General features: G+C 44.4%; 1 protein-coding gene across 1 annotated transcript in view; it reads left to right on the top strand.

The window, feature by feature from the left end:
- LOC144826913 (cytochrome P450 2K1-like) overlaps nucleotides 1-20,101 on the top strand; it is a 190,296-nt gene that overhangs the window by 91,593 nt on the left and 78,602 nt on the right. Inside the window, exon 6 of the mRNA XM_078685371.1 lies at nucleotides 10,292-10,433. Within this exon, the coding sequence (XP_078541497.1) occupies nucleotides 10,292-10,433 (142 nt within the window). The remainder of the gene's footprint in view (nucleotides 1-10,291; nucleotides 10,434-20,101) is intronic.

The raw sequence follows: 20,101 nt of genomic DNA, 5'->3' as shown, positions 1-20,101 counted from the left end.
CATCCTTGATCTGTCTGGACCCCTCCTTGTTCAGACCATTTCTTGATTTCATCGGGAGTAGCATGTAACTGGATATCTATGACATCTTGGGTAGGGTCCTTAACTGTCATACATGTAATCGGATCTGGAGTGTGTGTCATGTTAACTGGAATGTCTAGAGTCTGTGCTGTAAGCTTGGCTGTGCGATCTGCTAGATCATTACCTTGGGAAATAATGTCAGTAACTTTCGTATGTGCTTTGCATTTCATGATAGCGATAGATGTCGGTAAGTGTATTGCATCTAACAGAGCTTGGATAAGGAAACCATGCTGAATCTTGGTTCCATGAGAAGTCATGAAACCTCTCTCCTGCCAGAGCACTCCAAAGTCGTGTACAACTCCAAATGCGTAACGTGAATCTGTGTAAACATTAACTTTCAGGTTCTTGGCGTGTATACAGGCTTGTGTCAGAGCTACTAGCTCTGCTGCTTGAGCGGACAGGGTATCAATACGGTGTGTTTCAATAACTTCGGTGTCAGTAGTCACTGCATACGCGGCTACTAGTTCTCCTGTACTAGTCCTCATACATGAACCATCCACATAAAGTGTCAGGTCAGGATCTGGTAACGGAATATCTGTCAGATCTTGTCTTGGCTTTGTCGTAATGTTAACTACTTCCACGCAATCATGTGTGGCTGGATTTGAATTAACTGATGGTAACAGTGTAGCAGGATTCAGGATGTTGCAGCGTCTAATATCTATGTGTGGCTGAAACAGTGTCAATTCATAACCTGTTAAACGTGCAATTGTCAAGTGCTGTGTTTGTGTTCGGTTTAAAAGAACTTCCACGGAGTGTGGGACTTGTACTGTCAAGGTATGTCCTAAAACTATGGAATCACTTTGTCTGATAGCTAGTGCTGTGGCTGCAACTGACTTGAGGCACGCAGGCAACGCCTGGGCGACTGGATCTAGTGTGCTAGAAAAATAAGCACAAGGCTTGTATTGTCCTGCTTGGTCTTGTGTGAGAACAGATAATGCTGTACCTTCACGTTCAGTGACGAAAAGTGTAAAAGGCTTACTGTAGTTCGGTGTGGCTAGAACTGGGGCTTGGCATAAAGCTTTCTTTAACTCGTTGAAACTAAGTGTATGTTCAGATGTCCAAGGGAGGACAGTCGATACGGCTGCCTCCTGTGTCGTTAACTGTATCAGTGGCTTGGCTAGAAATGCATACTGTGGAATCCATTGTCTGCAATAAGAAGTAAGGCCGATAAAGGCACGTACCTCCTTCTGGGTTCTGGGCTGAGGAAGACTCGCTATTAACTGGATACGGTCTGGTGTCAACTGCCTACCCCTCTTGGACAGTAAGTGTCCTAAGTAGACCACTTGCTGGACACAGAATTGAAGCTTCGAAGGGGACACCTTGTGTCCCATCTCGGCTAGGAAATACAGAACCGTCAGTGACGCTCGCTCGCAAGCACGTTCAGAACGGGCTGTGATCAGTAGATCATCGACATACTGGAGCAGGGCAGTGTCAGTTGGCATGTGAATGTTGTCTAGTTGTCTCTTGAGTGCTTGACTGTAAATACTAGGACTTTCTGTGAAACCTTGAGGAGCGCGTGTGAACATATAGCTCCTTCCATTTAAACAAAATCCGAAAAGAAACTGGCTGTCTGGATGGATGGGAACACTAAAAAATGCGTTCTTGAGGTCTATGACAGTGAAGAACGTGGCTTCGGAATCAATGGCTGTCAATAGGGAAGAGATATCTGGGACAACTGGGTACTGAGGAATAATACATTTGTTAAGTTCCCGTAAATCAATCACTAATCGATATACTGGGGGTGCATTTGGATCAGTACGTTTCATGACTGGAATGATCGGAGAGTTACATACATTGGAGTCAGTTTCTACAACTACTCCTTGAGCCATGAGCTCGTCTATAATTTTGGATAAGGCTGCTACAGCCTCAGGTGGCAATCTATACTGCCTGATTCGTGGTAACACTACACCTGGTTTGAGAGTCACACGATGGGGTGTGATTTGCATGTAACCTACATCAGTTGGACCTTGCGCCCATAAATGCTGCGGAACATTGGACAGTCTGGAATCAAAATCTCGTAATACATAGTGACCCTTAAAGTCACGTAGGAACAATCGTATTCCCTCTGGGGAACAACATATAACTGCACCTAACTCTTTCAGTGTTTTAATGCCTAATAGATTTTCTGGACATGACTTAGTAAGTAACAGATCAGTAGTGCGGGACAATGGACCTACTTCTAGAGTGACTGGCTTTGAAATCTCATTAACGATAGGCTTTCCTGAAAATCCAAGGGAAACATTTCTTGAGCCTGAGAGCGGAGCCCCTGGAACTTCGGCATGACTAATTGTGGTCCTACTTGCCCCTGTATCAATCAAAAACTTTCTGTCTTTCCCTAATACTTGACTGTGAACATAGGGACCTTCTTGATCTACAGGTATCTCGATGAGAGGCAAGCCTACCTCCCTCTCTAGGCTGTTTCATGAATATGGCTGGTACTCTGGATACTCAGACTGTGCATACTGGTACATCTGCGATGTAACATGCTGTGTTGCAGCGATAGGCTGCGGTGCTGTAACTGTCTGTTGTGCATTCTGTGACTGAGGAGTCTGTGAAACTTGTTCCTGTCTAGGCGGACGTGGTCTTTCTTTAGTCTTACCAGTAGCTATGTTATGTTTCAGAACTGCACACTCATTTATAAAATGACCTGGCTGTTTACAATAGTTGCAGTTCCCTTTAACGGGAGCTGCAGGATGACTGGCTTGATTCGGACCCCTCTTCTGACTGTCTTGAGGAACAGATTGTGCAACTAGCACTTTCATTTTCGTGTCTTTCATACGTTTTCTCTCGTGTTCTTGCTCTTCCCTGATTCTATTCTGGTGGTACTGGAGCATCTGGAGCATCTGGGACGGAGTATTTGCTTGCCAGGTGCTTTCGACTTTCAAAACTCGGTTTTTAACTTGTGGGCTTGAATTCTCGACTAATTTGGTAACGAAAAGGTGAGGGTATGACTCACTACTTGTCTTGAGACCACTGTTGATACTAAAGCACTTTTCAAACCTCGAATAAAAATCACTAATATCTTCATCTTGTTTCTGTTTACAGGCTGAGATTGCATCCCAGTCTTCTTTTCTAGTTGTTAATAATCTGGGTAAAACTTGAATTAATAATTCTGGTAATTCTTTACATTTCTCTCCAAGACCAGTACCTGGTACACGTATCTTATCTTCTGCTTCTAGGACTGCCCAATCTATCTTTTTCTCTCCCACCTCCCATTCTTTTTCCTTTAGCTTTTCATACACCCCTGCGGGCAGCAGAACCTTTAACATTTTAATGATATCTGGGTAAGTGTATTCTCCCATACGGAGCATGTCTTTTAATTCTCTATGGAACCCTGCTGGATCTTTGTCATGACAGGGAATTAATTTCTTCATTTCGAGGAGTTCCATCTTTGTGATCGGAGTGTATACAAACACTCGCTGCATTTCGCCACCCGCTCCTCTGACTGGGTGGACTTCTCGTAACGGATTCTGTCTGTCTATGTAGAATGATTTACTTTCCGGGGGTGAGACATGAACAAAATGTGGGTTCAAGAATGTTCTATATTTATGACGCTGTTCTAAAATGACACTAATTAAATCGGTACCTAGACCTCTCCATCTGTACTGGAGTAACTCGTTCAGGATATCATGTAACGGGCCTGGATCAGAATGTTGACCCTCATACAGAGTAATGAGGTGCTGAATCATATACATACCCACCAGTCGCTGCTCGGCTGGGGGCATTTTCAGAAACATTTGTGCCACTATTTCGTCTGGAAAAGTGGTAGAATCAGTAATCCATCTGACTGCTGATCGGACTAGTTCCTGTTCATGCATAGTACTTAACTCACTATAACCGATTCGTGATTTCAGAATGTGATCGGTAGCTTGAAATACTTGTTCTAGGGAACCTTGTTCTGGTGCTGGATGATGGAAAATTGGCTTGTGTTCTAGGCGTAAATGGCGATCTGGAAATCTAGGTTTTCCTACATACGCTATTCTGGCAGTATTCTCATCGTCTTCCTCTTCAGGATCAGAGGTACTTTCTTTCTCGCTTACTTGTGCGGCTTTACGCTGTTCGTGTATCTTTATTATCTCTCTACGAATTTTCTTGTACATACTTTCCATGGCACCAATGGTATTGTGCTTTCCTTCGGCTATATTATCACTCCACTTTGTTAGAGTTTTCATTTCTTCCGGGTCTTTAGACGGGTAATCTTGTTCTCTTATTAGACAGTTAATTAAGAACTTTAATATCATGCGCTGAATCTCGGCTTTCCTTTGAGACATGGCATCACTAATACTTTGTGGGTCATCCCCTGTACGGATGAAACGATATATCCTGTCTAGATCTTCTTTCATATTCGGCAGGGTGACTAGATACTCGGTCACTCTCCTTACGCGTACGGAATATAAAACCATATTAAACTCGCCTGGAACTGGGTCATAGGCACATTCGCCAAGGGTTTGCCTGATCTCTGCAACAGACTTATTACTTTTAGGAGTACGCTGTGATGCTTGAGCATGTAATTCGAGTGCTGATAAACGCTTGTAGGGCGGCGGGGTTTGAGGAGGACCTCCTCCTGCGGCCCCTAGACTAGAATCATCAACTGATGCTTTTCGTCCTGGCAGGGTGGGTAATTGTAACGTGGGCTGGACTTGTATGGCGGGCTGACCCGGGGGGGCTGTTAAGGGCACCCCGGTGTCTGGAGGAGCAGGAATTACCTGGTTTACAGGGACTGGCGGAGTGCGAACAGGATTTGCATATTCGGGGACTGTGTCGTCCAAATAGGACGAGATGAAAATATCAGCTGCGGTCGGTTTGTGACGTAGCTTGGTCGGAACTAATGGTGGCGGGAAATTACTGGATGCCTCTGGGGTCGCTTTTGGCAAGCCCTCAGCAAGAAGAGGATACATACCCTTAATGAGGGCATTCCTCTGTCTGTCTGATTGCTCAGTTCTAACTCGTTCACCTATCTCGATTAATTCTCTTTCTTGGGCTCGTTCTTGGGATTCTCTACTTAGTTCTGACTTTCTGATTTCTCTTTCGGTTCTTTTATGAGCTTCTTTGCGCCATAACTCGATGGCATCTTTCTGTGATTGTCTGGCTTTCTTTTTCCATAATGCCTCCTCTACTCGCATGATGCATTCGGCATCCCATGTACCCGATACGGGCCATCTATACTTTTCTTCTAACTGTTTGGTATACTCTACCCATAAATCTAGATACAATATGGCACTTATGCCATGTTTCTGATACATAAAATGACCTGGACTGTCCCTGGGCGGGACGGGAACTGCTGCTTCCAGCAGACCCTTTCTAGTTTTTAACTGACGTAATTTTGAGAAGAGCGGCATGACTGGACTATAATCTGGACATAATACAATACACAATAAACACGATACTTATTTCCCATTCATACCACGACATTAGAATACATGAAAAAACATTTAAAATAACAGTTCGGACAGAATACTACCTGGAAATACTGAGAACAGAACACATGAATTTTCTCGAGAACAGAAACTGACTAGAACAGAAACTAGATGCACTGCTGAAACAGTACGAAACTTACCGGTCTCTTAAAGAGACACGTCAGGACCCGTATCCACCGAAGTGAACACTTCGTTTGTGGGACTGTGTACCACCAACCCACAGACCAGAGTCAATTAAATTGACCCTGTCTAGATACCACCCCAGTAACGGTACTCACCGGGCAGCAAGAACGGAAAGCCTCGGACTGGACTGGACTGCTACGACGACGAACTTCGGACTTCAGTTACGGGTGGACCTCCGGATACCTCGGACCTTGGACTCTTGGCTTGGGCTCTGGTCGGGACTCGCCGCGTTCCTCCACCGTCTCGTCTGGATGCTGGACCGCCTCCTCCGTCTCCTCCGTGGGCCTGAGGGATACTTGAGCAGAAATATCTGCCACTGCGCAGAAGAGTTCCGTCACGACTGCAGAGGGTCAGGGGGTCGGCGTGGCTTCACCGACGCGTGGGGAAAGGGCAAGTCCCTATTCGGGCGCCATTATGTGGTAAATAAATAAATAATACCCTATTTTTGACTAGACATATATCATAACAGATAGCTCAATAAATAAGAGTCAAGATTCGAGGTAGTAGGAGTTTTGCAGGTTTAATACAGCATAAGGACAGGATCAGGACAACCTGCATAGGAATAGGATGACAGGGCCCAGCAGCTGCTGGGGCTGGGTCTGGAATGAGCGCGCTAGCTTTTAATAACAAATCATGAGCATATATACATAGCGCAAACACATAGCATTACATTGCAGTAGGCGTAGCAGTGGGTGGAGCAGAAGGCGTGACGCGTAGCAGTCGCGAAAGATAAGAGTAAAAAGAAGGTGTAACTCAGACATGTGATGCGAACGTAACAGAATATGTCATGAATGGGCGGAAACATAGGAGGGGGCTACCTAAGGAGCCGGGACCTCTAACCTGGTGGTGCGCGCAAACTGGCAATGACGTGTTACTAGGAGAAGCTGGGGGCTATGAACTCTGTGCTAGGAGCAGAGACTAAAGTCTGGAGGGTCGGAGCGACATGTACCTAAACCCTATCTAGTATCTGATGTTTAGGGAACATGTTGATATAAACTAGAAGTCATGAGGGGAAAAGCTAATTGACTCTAAGACTAGAGCATGCATTTATTCTACATGTAGTGCGTGATGAAGAATATTAAATGACCATTAAATACAGTATTTCTCTTAACATGGAGCCGCATAGGCTAGACAATGACGGAAACTATTGATGTAGTTCAGTAGCTTAGGAATGCAGAGAAGGAGGACTAAACTGATAGCTGGAATCATAACATAGTCTTGGCAGACTCAGAGGCAGAGCCAAGCTGCACCGGGCACTGCGAGGCAGGAAGTAAGTGAAAGGTCGAGGATACAGGTGGGGGCTGTATCGCTCCTCAGCGAGGCTCAGGAGACAGGAGCTGAATCTGATGTCCGGGCCCTGTTGAGGCCTAGAAACGGGGACTTTATAATGAAATAACGTGCACACTGAGAAGCGTGGCAACATTACTTTACATAAGCCTGATATTCGTAGTATTCACGAGGACTGGAAACTGGCATACTAGAGGTGGACACAACTATAATTGCGTCTTGAATCGGACATGGGGAATAACATATGCATATTTATCATGCACACATAACATATGATGGATGACACGTAGGGACACAGAACATGACAAAATTTACTTTTCCACAACAGCCTTATTCTAAAGGGTGGGCATGGAAAGCTGCAGCTCATATTCATTTTACCTGAGCATTACAGCCAGACTCCTTTGAAGGTCCACACTACAGCTGAGCCCCAAAAAACAGAAGTCCAAAAGCAAAAACAAATACCTGAGGGATATCATGGGTACAGACCTGCTCTAATTTCTTTGTATACTGACAACCATTTACCTACTTTGTCAAGGCAAAACCTGATCCATGATGGCAGAAGCACATCTATAGTGCTGAGGGCACGAAGGTGGGCCTGATTTGTCATTAGATTTGTGAAGTGTGGAGACAACTAACCTCTACATATGCTATCTTCATGGTTACTATCTTCTTAATTTGCAATGAGAACAGCTGTACTAACTGTACTAATTGACAGCTTTTGAATTGTGATCATAGAACTGAAAGTTCAAACACTTGGCCACACTGTGGGGCCATTCATAGTAAGGGATAGGCTATAACTAGCTATTATTACCTCAGTTGGGCATTTGAAGACATCTCTATAACTGATGTTCACTTGAGAAGGAATCATGGGGCATATTACCAACAACTAGCGTTAATTTTTGTCTCTAACTTGTTTAGAGACAAAAATTATCGCCGCACAACGGCGATTTTTATCGCAGATAAACCTTGCTATTAGCAAGGTTTATCGCAAATGCGATAAAAAACGGCCGCAATGCATGAATATCGCTGAAAAGTCAGCGATATTCATGCATTATCGAGCAAATGCTCTTAGCCATGTTATCCACCTCCCATTGGATAACATGGCTAAGAACTGCTCAGGGCAGGTGTTAGCTTTTGGAGATATTCGCGCTTAGCGCGAATATCTCCAAAAGTTGGTAATAGGAGATAGCGATGTTAGCGACTGTTTCCAGTCACTAACATCTTGGCACGCCCACTTTGCATGTCATTAGTGATAAATATCACTGACATGCAAAGCGGGGCCCAAGATGGTCGCTATCTCCTATTAGCTGTCACTAACTGGTGTTAGCGACAGCTTGGTAATAGGGAGATAATTTTATCTCCGCTTTCTTGGCTTTTAAAGCCAAAAAAGCGGAGATAAACCCCCTTGATAATATGCCCCCATGTTTTTCTGGGCTGCTCCTCCAGGTTGCCCCCAGTGCTCTTCTGTAGGGAGGTGAAGCTGGCGGATGAGAGGACTAAATAGAGTTCATCACATTTCCTTCCAAATGAATGGCAATTAAAAAAATGGTGTGGCGTTTTGGAAGGAAACAAACTAACATTTACTCCCCAACCACCAAAAGTCAAAGAGATTCTTAACAAGTAATGGGAGGAATTATTGCATCAAGTCTAACCTCTGGCAGTTATTTTGCAACTCACATGCTTTTAAGAGCAAGAATCACTATGCAAACCCATTATATTGTTACAATTTATTAGCATTGTGAAGCTTTGATTTTTGTAAAATGTGTTAACAAAACAAAAAAGAAAACAACAAATAGCTCCACAGGGACGGACATAGGCTAAGTTGAACATGAGGGTTCAAAAGTAATCTCATAAAGGTAAAGTAAACAAGTGGACACATAGAAGTGTGTTCGACAGGCAGATATGCCCCAGTCAGTTCACCTGCACTTGTAGATCAAGCTGGGGAAAGCTTTCTTCAGACACTGGTCAGGAGGAAGCTTCACCAAGAGCAAGTTCCTCAGCTGGGGAGGCTAGTGAATCTTCAACAGGGCATTATTGAGGTGCAGAAGCAAGGTCCATGCAGGCCGTTGCCAATGAAGCTCTTTAAGGTTTTTAAGTAGGGACCCAATTTATATCCACAGCTCCTGGGCATTGAGCAGCAGCCACTCAGGCAGTTCCTCCTCAGAAAGGATCCTTGGCTGTGCTTATGTCTTTGTTTTTTGTAGAATGCATTGTATTACATAGTGCCCAAGTCTCATCACACAAAGAGTGCGTATCTAGAGTGTATCCTGGACAAGCATGCCTACCGTAAGAAATGGGATATGATCAATTCTTGTGATTTCTGTGGAAAGCTATCCTTCATCTATCACACTTAATTTGCGCAGAAATTCCAGCTGTAACTATTTCTGATAGCAGTCTTGGTCATACAACCTTGTGACCAACTTTCTATGTTGTATGTGTTCTGGAATTAGCTGGGTAATTGCATGCCTGCAACTATCAAGCAAAGTGTTGTTTGTTAAAACATAATGCACAAAATGGGATCCCTGTTATTAACGTAAACATACAGGGCAGGTAGGCATCATCCCCAGGTGAAGATATTGCATCACAAAGCTAAATAACTGTTGCCAATACCTAGGCCTTTGAGTGAAGTGTCAAGGGTGAGTACCATGATTACAAGTGACTAGAAGTTAAGTGATGGTCAAGTAGTGAGTCAGTGACTGAGTGAGTGACTGAGTGAGTGAGCGAACGAGAAAGTGAAAAACAGTAATTAGCAGAAGCAATGGGATCCAAATTATTTTCATGAAATTGATTAGATCCCTTTCTGATGACTTCATTCACTGAGTTCCCAAGCGATAAAGCTAACACTTGTCAACCTATGTCTACTAAATGTGGAAACTCATCCAGCAAGAGTCACGTTTGGTAAAGTTGTGGTTCAGACAGGCTCCTATTCATCCCCAATACTGAGCTGTATTTTATATTATTGTCAATATTTTGGGACACATGTGAATAGTTTCACTAATATTTCCTTCTCCTTCTATATCCAATACTTTTATACACATTTCTAAGGATACTTTTATTTGATATTTCAATATGCAGATGAAATCCTCATTTATATCGTTCACAAATTATATGCAATTAAAATGCATGTTATTCAAAATGCCAACTAAAGTTTGAGTGACCAGGGTTATCAGACATGTGGTAAGATATCTCAACAACTTATTACTCCGTGATATATAGACATGGTCACAGACTGCTTCAAAAGTATTCTTGGGTTATCAGACGTAGGTGTATATATTGTCATTACTAATTGTGAATGCTAACTAGAACGTCGTACTTTTCATCCACAGGAGGTAAAGAATAAATATTCATATTTCCATGAACTCAACTTGCTAAGTGTGGTGACCAACTTGTTCACAGCAGGAACAGACACCACTTCCGCCACTCTCCGTTGGGGCTTCCTGCTCATGATGAAATTCCAAGACATTCAGAGTAAGGTATCCCATGATGATAACCAGAGAAAGATCTAACAGAATACACATTGGTGATGTAGTTTTGGAAATTATGTTGAAAAATATGGATTTTTTGTTTAATTCATGACCATGCATTGGCACTGAAATACATTGTGAGTACTAAGCACTGCTTCCACCAATCTGGGCAAAATCTCCATTATGTTCCACGCGCAGCAACATTTTGTGGCACACACTTGTTTGAAGTGGCACCATTTCCGGAGGAGGCAATAATTTATGTAGGAGAAAGCAACAACAATGGTTTGTCCCTCCTCCCCAGTGAAGGCGGCAGTCTTTAAGAAAATCTGTGTATGGCCGAAAACACCAAGCACTTAATATAGACTTTCTCCCATTAACCTTACGAGTTTATAACATTATGGGCAATAATCTGAAGAACGTGTGATAACTACCGTAAAAGTAGCTTAATGCAACTCTTCACATTGCAGTCTATCGTGGGAAAATAACACTGTAGTAATGCGGCATTCCCAAGCCAGCGGCACGATGCAATGGGCACACGATAACGCATCAAAAATGTATGACAAAGTCAACGCGATGCTGCAAAAATGCAAAACACAAACGCAAAAAAAGCTGCGATGAGGCCAAGCGTGATGCAAAAATCTGCCACAGGCCTGCAAATATCACGTGTCATGTGGGAAAATGCACTATAAAAGCAAAAAAATTAATCAAACTGCGTAGCACCATGGATGCACCTGGACCGAGTGCAGAGCACAACCCAAACCCTACAAGCCCCGCGGAGGGCTTGTAGGGTTTGGGTTGACCCCCACAACCAACAGATGGATTTCCAATCCCGTGTATTAGTGTGCCAGGAGGAGTTGGCTGATCAGCTGTGGGTGGGTTTAGACCTCGCGGCTGCCAAACTCGATGCCATATGTCGGTGTCTGAATCCCATCAGGGACCACGTACAGTCCCTAATGGACACCCCATGTCGGCACCATGCTCACCGACAATCCTAGGCTGACCTCGCTGGGGCCATTACTCAGATACAAGAACTGTCTAGTCAGACAGGCTCCAGTGATGACAGCACAGAGTTGCCCCAGAAGCGGAGGACACTGGAGACCATGGAGCGGATGCACGCTGGAAGTAGGGCTGCCACGGCTGCAAACCAGCGACATGTAGCTCGGATCTTCCAGGCCTTGCAGATCCTCATCTTGCCATTGCCGCCACCAAGCCTGTCCCAGATAACTGCTGGTGGAACTCTGACACACACATCTCCTCCTCCTGATGTGTCATTGGCACACAGAGATGCTGGCATAACACCACCACACACACCTGACACAGAAGACGTCTTAGAGGGGTAAAGCATGGAAGGTAATGACTGTGTGAGGAAGGAGGTAGTAGCATCCGTACCGACCACATAGCCTGTCCCTGCATGGGTCAGCCCCATGCATCATGCCCTGGAACCAAACTTCCGACTGTCCCCTGGAACACTCTGTGACATTCACCTGGATCCAGACATGGACTGCCATATCTGCTCTTGTACCAATGACACAGCAATCCGGCTGTGGACTGAACTCTTCCTCTTCAGATTAACTTTGCATTCCCCCAAGGACTCTAGTTGGCCCACCACTGGCCAACCATGTCATGTGGGCTTGAACTGGCCATGTACCCTTCCAGCTCCGAGACTCCCAACAATGTGAATAAAACATTCCAAATCACACAGATTTGCCATGTCTATGTTCACTCACGTGTACAAGTATGAATGAATGTAGAGATGTTGATTGCACTAAAAGGTACACCGTGGTAAATGTCATCAATGCTCATGTTTGAGCCTGACCCACACTGCAAATTAGATGAATTTGAAGGTGTAAATTAGCTGTGGTCATTGCACATGAATAACAATCTTGCATCCCCCAACGTTGCCCCACGTGAATGTATTCTATAGGGCTGTGTGTGTACATGTCAGAATCGGTAACCTGCCTAAAGTAGTGTCCCCAATCACATGTGGCTACAGAACATCTCTTCGCATGACGTACTCACACGCATCAGTGTGGACAAAACCCGTTTTATTGGATCATATTGATCCACATGGCAAAAAGTTGGACACCATACTCACCTTGCTGAAGACACGTAAGAGCACAGGTCTACAAGCAACTATCCCAAACACAATGTGTGGCTCACAGAGGTGGAGCTGCCAATAGGGATTCACAAGCTATGTACCAGAGGCAGTCTGTCCCTCACTGTGTACGGACAATGCTCATTGAGGCACACAATTTGTCATACTACTCAACACTCATCAAAGTTGTACACTGGTGAAGTTGCATAGACTTTATTAGCATGTGCGTGTCAGTACAGTTAAGTAATAGGCCACAACAGGAAGACAAATGCTTAAGACACATACAGGCAGAATGGGAACGTGTCGAGGTGCAAGGAATGGGGTGGCAAAAATGAACACATATCCTTACGGTTGACAACGATCTTAGCCCACCTTGCCTTGCTGGTCGTGTCATGTGATGTTAGGCGTCTGCTCATTGCCACCTGTTAAGGGACACGACTCACAGCCCATACATTCAGCATGGAGCTGTACCACTGGACTGCACCAACGGTGTGCTCTGCTGACAGTGAGCAGGTGAAAGGGACCAACAAGCTCACATGTCGTGCTACATTGCCATGTGTGTTGTCTCCCTCCAGCAGCATGTCAGATTTAGGAACTTTGACAGACAACGCTGTGCATCTCCGCTAATGGGGCTGCATCACCTTGCACAGGTATGTGAGAACATGTTTAGGTGCACGCACATGCATTCTGAGTTTGAGTGATTGCAGACATGTCCTCTGTTGTTCTGGCTTATGGGACCATTCCTCCATGATGCGACATCTTACTGTGCCAAACTTTTCGAGGCTCATGTCTGTAACAGCATCTCCAAGTTTTTGGAAGAATCCGAGTATTTTGCACCGAATCAGGCTGGTTTCCGCCCATGTCATTCCACCGAGGCGGTCATCCTCTCGGTGCAGAATACTCTGAGACGGAATGCGGATGAGGGAATACATCAGGCTCTGGTGCTGCTGGACCTCTCAGCCGCTTTCGACACGGTCGACTATAACATCTTGGTCGACCGTGTCGAGCAGGCAGGTCTCAGGGGTATGGCATTGAGCTGGATCCGCTCATTTATTACTGGGCGCACTCAGGCTGTCAGACTAGGACCTTTCACTGCCCCCACCATTTCTTCTACTTGTGGAGTCCCGCAGGGCTCTTCGTTATCACCCCTGCTTTTTAATTTATATCTACGCCCCCTTTTGCACTCCCTTAGGAGGGCCAAAGTAACGATATTCAACTATGCAGACGATCTGCAGTTGATTTTCCCTCTAAACACCAAGGATGCTGTGGTTGAATTTCAAAACACTATGTCCCACATTTTAAAATGGATGAACTGCAGTCATCTGAAGCTTAACCCTGGCAAGACCGAATTGGTCTTGCCGGGACTGAGCGCCCTCAGCTGGAACCCCAGCTTCTGGCCTTCCTGTATGGGTACTCCTCCATCCAAGTCATGTTCGGTCAAGAGTCTGGGAATACATATCAGCGAAGACCTCTCCCTTAAAAAACAAGTCGGAGCAGTTGTCTCAGCTAGTTTCTTCCAGCTGAAGAAAATCAAGAAAATTGCCAGCTTCTTCTCCCCGGCCGCTCTCACTCAGATAGTCATCTCCCTGGTTCTGTCCAGACTTGACTTCTCCAACAGTCTCTACCTTGGCATTCAAGCTGGAGAGCTCAAACGCCTTCAGTTGGTTCAGAATCAGGCCGCCAGACTCCTCCTGAACCTCTCGAAGAGGCAGTCTGTAAGATCCGGCCTAAAACAGCTACACTGGCTGCCTGTGGAGCAGCGTGTGGCGTTTAAAACAGGGTGCATTGTATTCAAATCTCTGCATGACTCTGGCCCTCTTTTCATCAGAGACATGTTTAAGAGATATACTCCCTCACGCAATCTCAGTTCTATTCATAAATCTCTTCTGACTGTTCCATCTTACAAGAGGAAGCGTCTTGGAGGCAGCTGCTTTGACCTTCTTGCAGCTGGTTTTTGGAACTCCCTTCCCCTCCATCTAAAACTGAATGACAACATCCTCAGTTTTAGACATTCCTTGAAAACCTGGCTTTTCACTCAGGCGCACTGTTGAGCTGCTCCCCCTCCCCTGTGACCCTGCGCTAGCTCCTTCCTACAGCGCCATGAAGCCCCCGGGCGTACGAGCGCTTACAAATACCTATTAACATTAACATTAACATTAACATGGTGTTGGGACCTTGCTCTCGGTGTCAATCAGTTGTGGCTACAGGAAGGTAGTTACTCATCCATGAATGCGAGCGCTGATTCATAGGCAAACACTTCCAGAAGTACGTCATTCTCGAATTCAAGGAACATGAGGCAGAGCCAATCCATTAACTGATCTGGACAGATGTGCTCTGACCATTCAATTTCACCAATCTGCAACACAGTCCAATAGGGGAGTGCCTCAATGTGGTCACTGCACACAATGACTTGTGCATTCTCCCATCCACTGCTGCCGGCAGATACACCAAATATCCAGGCCTCCCATGCCCGGGTATCCCTGTTGCAGTCCTGATCGTGGGCCAACAGGGGGCGCACACATGTCATAATCCAGTTAAGCTACTGTTGTGTTGGATAGACAGACCTCCATGGGCCACTCAAATGTGCATGATCAGTGGAACCATGGCTGGACGCATGTGAGGTACGCAAGCCGGAAACTCAGACGGTAACTGATTCGCAAAACTGCAATTGGCAGAGCTTCCAACAGATGCAACATTTGTGCATGGTACAGTTCCACGTGACTGGGGTTGTGCATGTGCCCGGGATTGCCTGCCAATGTGTTTGTTGGTCTCCTACCACCGGCACTCCTCAGACTGGCGACAGTTCTGTGGATGATATGCCACAGCTTGGAGCAAAGAGTAGTATGTGTGTTCAACGTTTGGACATATGGGTTGTCTTTTTACCAATGTGTTGGGGGCATTCCATGCAGGTATAGCTCGAGCTGGGACAAGTGTGTGTGGGGTGTGGACACGTTGCTCTTTCATTATCACAGTTCATGGTATGGGAGTCGCCAGAGTCTGGTATGTTATCCCACTCAGGGGGTGCCGGGAGCATTGGAGACCAAGATCGGAGGTTCGGATTTCTTTCTGCCTTGTGTATTGAGACAAAGGAGCTTTCATGCCTAATTTTAGTCTGACTACTGCTTGAATTTCTGAAATGTGATCTGGCCTTCACGCTGAAATTGTTGCCACGCCTTAGATTTTGAGTGCACCAATCGCGAGACACACGCAATAGCTTGCATGTATGTGCCAAAGGCCCGATTGTCCTTGAACTCCTTGTTTAGTCTCTCTCACTCTCTATATCTCTCTCTCTCTCTGTCCTTTGATGAGTGCCTGACACACCTTCTTATCTGGGATATTGTCTTACAGGCTGTCACTTATAGATTATCCAGGGTTGACCCACCATGACTCTTCCAAATAGTTGTTTGGTGAGAAATTTTTTTGTGATATTTTGTTTGAACTCTCAATGTTGAATGATTGATTCTGCTTTTTCTGTACTCACATGACTGTTAGTTGTTGTGAGTCTGTGGCATCAGGAAAATGATTTTGTTCATGATTTCTTAACGTTGATGAGCAATCTCTTGGTCCGGGGGAGGTGGGGGTTGACTGGGGTGGGGCCCCGGTGGGGTGGGGGGTGTTACAGAGGTGGGATGCAGTAGGTGTTGTGGCCCTCTTGGGTATCCAGGATGCATGATAGTTGGCTCCATTGCATCTGTTGTTGTTCACGTGTGGCTCTGGGCTGGGCTCCCTTTTCTAGTGCAGGTTGTAGTTGCCGGGGTCATCCGTGGCAATGTTTTTTGCGGATGCTATCGGTGGAAAGTTGGTGGTATCAGCTTTTTGCACCAGCTTGTGAATGGGGCGGTATATTTATCGCGACTTTGGCTGCGCTAAAGTGCTGATAACTCGGCGATAGCTCCTTGAGAATATGCCCCTAAATGTACCAGGGCTAATAGTTTAATACACCATGGGCTTGCACAACACACAGAGTTAGTCTACAGTGTGGAATCACTAATTCATTTTTGTTACTAATCCACATCTTTGCTCATGAGATTTAAAATGGTTAAAGCTCAAGAAAATTTTATGGCATTTCCTGCACCGTTACTAATGAAAGAGTACACCGATGACGTTTCCTACCAGCCAAAACCACCCTCATGCTTGAAAAACGCAATTTGCATACTGTTATAGGACTAAAACAAAGCTGTATGAAAAATTAAAGTGGACTGTTAACCTGATTTTTGCAAATGTGCAGAATTGGAATTAGGCAAACAAAACAGTTTCATTATAACGCCTTCACTTGTATTACCTAAAATTGCAAAAAAAACGCTTAAGGGTTAAAGTTTAATGTGCCATGGGCAAAAGCAAAACATACATCTTTTCTTTATATTAAATGTACACTCCTGGAACATATTATACCTGTTACTAGGGGCAATGCCATTGGATACATTCCTTCCCTCCTTAATTACAGTGCCTATAAGTCTATATGAACAATTCAAGTAAACATTCTGATAAAACATTTTGATTCATTAAACGTTTTGGTCAGTACTCTATTAAAATTCTTATGTATTAAACCATACAGGAATAATTCAAAAGTGCAGAGTGTCCATGATTGCATTTTGAAAAGAGCCCCCGGATTCTTTACACAGGTTACAGTTTGTGGAGATTCAAGGTTTTTGTTGTGTTTGTGCTCCCGCAGGGTACCACTGGTCCTTGCTTAGATGCTACTCGATGGATGGGAGTCAATAACTTTTAAAATACTTCCATGAATGGCTGAATAACTGTTCAGAAGATATAAAATTCACCCTAGAGTGTGATAGGGAGTCTATTAATTTCTTGGACATTACTATCAAGGTCGAATCAGGGGTTTTGTACACGACCCTATTCAGAAAAAGTAGTGAGCGGAACACACTGTTACGGTACACCAGCCATCACCCTCGCAACCTCAGGGACAATTTGCCTTTTGGCCAATTCCTGAGGTTGCGTAGAAACTGTACCAAGAAGAAAGACTACTTCAATGAATCTGCATTACTCACTGCCCGACTTAGTGAACGCGGGTATCCATTGAGACTCCTCAAAAAAGCACGAAAACGGGCTTGGCATAATAATCGGGAACATCTATTGACTCTAAAAGAAAAATCAGTCAATGAAGATTGACTGGTATGTGTTACTACGTTTAACACCAGGAGTAATGCCTTTAAGAAAGCGATTGATCTCCATTGGCATTTAGTCACTGACGAACTAGGGAATATACCCCCTCCTTTACATGCTTTTCGTAAAGGGAAAAACATCAGGGATCATGTGGTGGAATCTCTCCTACCAACCACTCGTGTGAGTAGTCAGACCACACTGTGGGGGCTCCCACCGGTGGTGGGGCATAATAAGTGTGGGGCTTGTAAAGCATGCTCAATGAGTGAGGAACTAACGTCTTTCACACATAATAATCAGTCGCATACATTAAAACAGCACAGCAATTGTAATACATCTGGTGTAATCTATGCAATACTCTGTCTATGTGGGTTCATGTACATCGGACAGACCATACAGAGGATCAAGTGTCGTATCTTACAGCACTGCAGTCGGATTCGCTGCAAGGTGCAAGGTGCACCACTGGTGGATCACTTTACCACTTTCGAGCATGATGCCACGAGCCTGAAATGGTGGGAGATCGAAAAGGTGCTACCCAATCCTAGGGGCGATGACCTTAGTAGTATTTTGAATAAAAGAGAGTGTTGATGGATACCCTCTTTGAACACAGTAGCTAAAGGGCTTAACGAACAGGAGGAGATTAATAAACAAGTTGCTCTCCTAGGGCAATAAGGCTACTCCTCACCCTTCTTATGAATATCTGATGGTGCGTTGGACACATTACTGAATACTTAAATGTATCCAAGAAATGCCAATACATACATTTTTCTTTTGTAGATATTTTACAACGTATTTAATGTAGACAACTATATAATTCATCCCTCTTGATTGACTTGATTGTTCATATATTAGATGGTCTTCTTTCACATGTTAGCATGGAAAATGTATGTCTTATGCTCCCATGTGAGCGAATATACTGTTTTTAACTACTTGTTAAATTCACAGGTAATAGCGTTTAATGTATGCCCTGTACTCTTTCTTGAGCTAATAGACTGTATCATGGAGTTCTCAATGTGTAATTGTTCATTGCACTTTTGTTTTGCTTGATTGTTATGATTACATAGCAAATATTTTGTATTGTATCTTGTTTACTGTTTTTATAATTGTCTCTGTCCTTGGAATTCCAATATCAATTACGGGTAATATTTACAGTTTTTTACTCATGCTGCTACGCGGAATTACATTAGCTATGATACCTCTGTTTTGAATGATGAGGCTAATTCCACAGACTTCGCTGCTCGACTAGTCTTTTTACTAGTTTCATTCTGGCGTCTGACGTAGTTAAGCTTCAAACGCGAGGACTTCCGCGTGTCCTTCTATCACGCTGAGAGCTGGCGTGGATAGCTAGCTTACAGTGCAGATAGCGGTAAGCGTTGTTTTTAAGTCGTTCCTTTGCAGTCGACATCGTGTGTGTGGACTTGACTGACCGCATCCCTTGTCCCCCTCCCCCCGTTTTTCGTTTACAACCGTAAACAGTAACGGTCGACTGGCTGTTTAAATAACTCACTGAGAACCGATACAGCCTTCGGTAAGCTTTTTTCGAGTGCCCTATCTCTTTCGGCTTCCATTTTAATGGTTGACTTACATATTTTGAGGTAGTGGGTTATTGATTCCTTCCCACTCTCTCTCCCATGAAGTTAAATGAATGGAAGGCTTTTGTACGTGTAATCTACCCCGCGATCATTGAGGGGACGTATCTTCAATGCGAGACTCTGGTTGCGCTGATTAACAGGTAATTGTCATACTTGACAACGATACCTCTAGGAATGGGTTTTGTAATTATTATCTGGCTATTTAACTGTGGTCTTTTTCCCCATTTATTATTTTTTGTAGCCCTGTAACTTTGATGGTCGCTGGTAGCCATATTTGCTGATGGTCTGCTTTTATCAAGCCTTCTCCACCTTCCCACCCTCTTTCGAAGCCGAGAGGACCTGCTTAGTCCGACGAGCCCCTAATTAATTTATGGACCGTGCTTCTGCCTGTGTGTGGGAGGTAACTAATAGATACATTCTTTACATACCGCCATTTATCATTTTGGTGGAACATCACTATTCTAATAATAGTTTATTGTTTTTGTAGGTGTCAAATTGCACCTTCTTATCGGGTTGAGTTTTTCCTAATCCTAACATCTACTTTGATGGATATCTGAATTGAATTGTTGGTAAGCATCTTAACCAATGGATGTTTGTTCCTTTTTTTAAAGAAAACACATTCTTTTGCAACAGCCTCACTCCTTCCCTTATTTATCCATTAGGGATCTTCGTCTCCTCATAATTCCCTGTGACATTGCCCCTGAAGTCCTGATGAAGACTCGCACGACCAAGGTTCAAATTACCTATTAGGCCACAAGACGAGTCGAAACGTCAACGCATTCCCCTTGATAGCACCTGGACCCACTTCTGATACCAAGCGTGCTTAGAAATTGGAATATATATCCAGATTGTCAAAACAAATTA

Source organism: Lissotriton helveticus, chromosome 4_1 (genome assembly GCF_964261635.1).
Source record: "Lissotriton helveticus chromosome 4_1, aLisHel1.1, whole genome shotgun sequence".
Taxonomy (NCBI): Eukaryota; Metazoa; Chordata; class Amphibia; order Caudata; family Salamandridae; genus Lissotriton; species Lissotriton helveticus.
The sequence above is the reverse complement of the archived record's forward strand: the minus strand, read 5'-3'. Positions and strand labels throughout refer to the sequence as shown.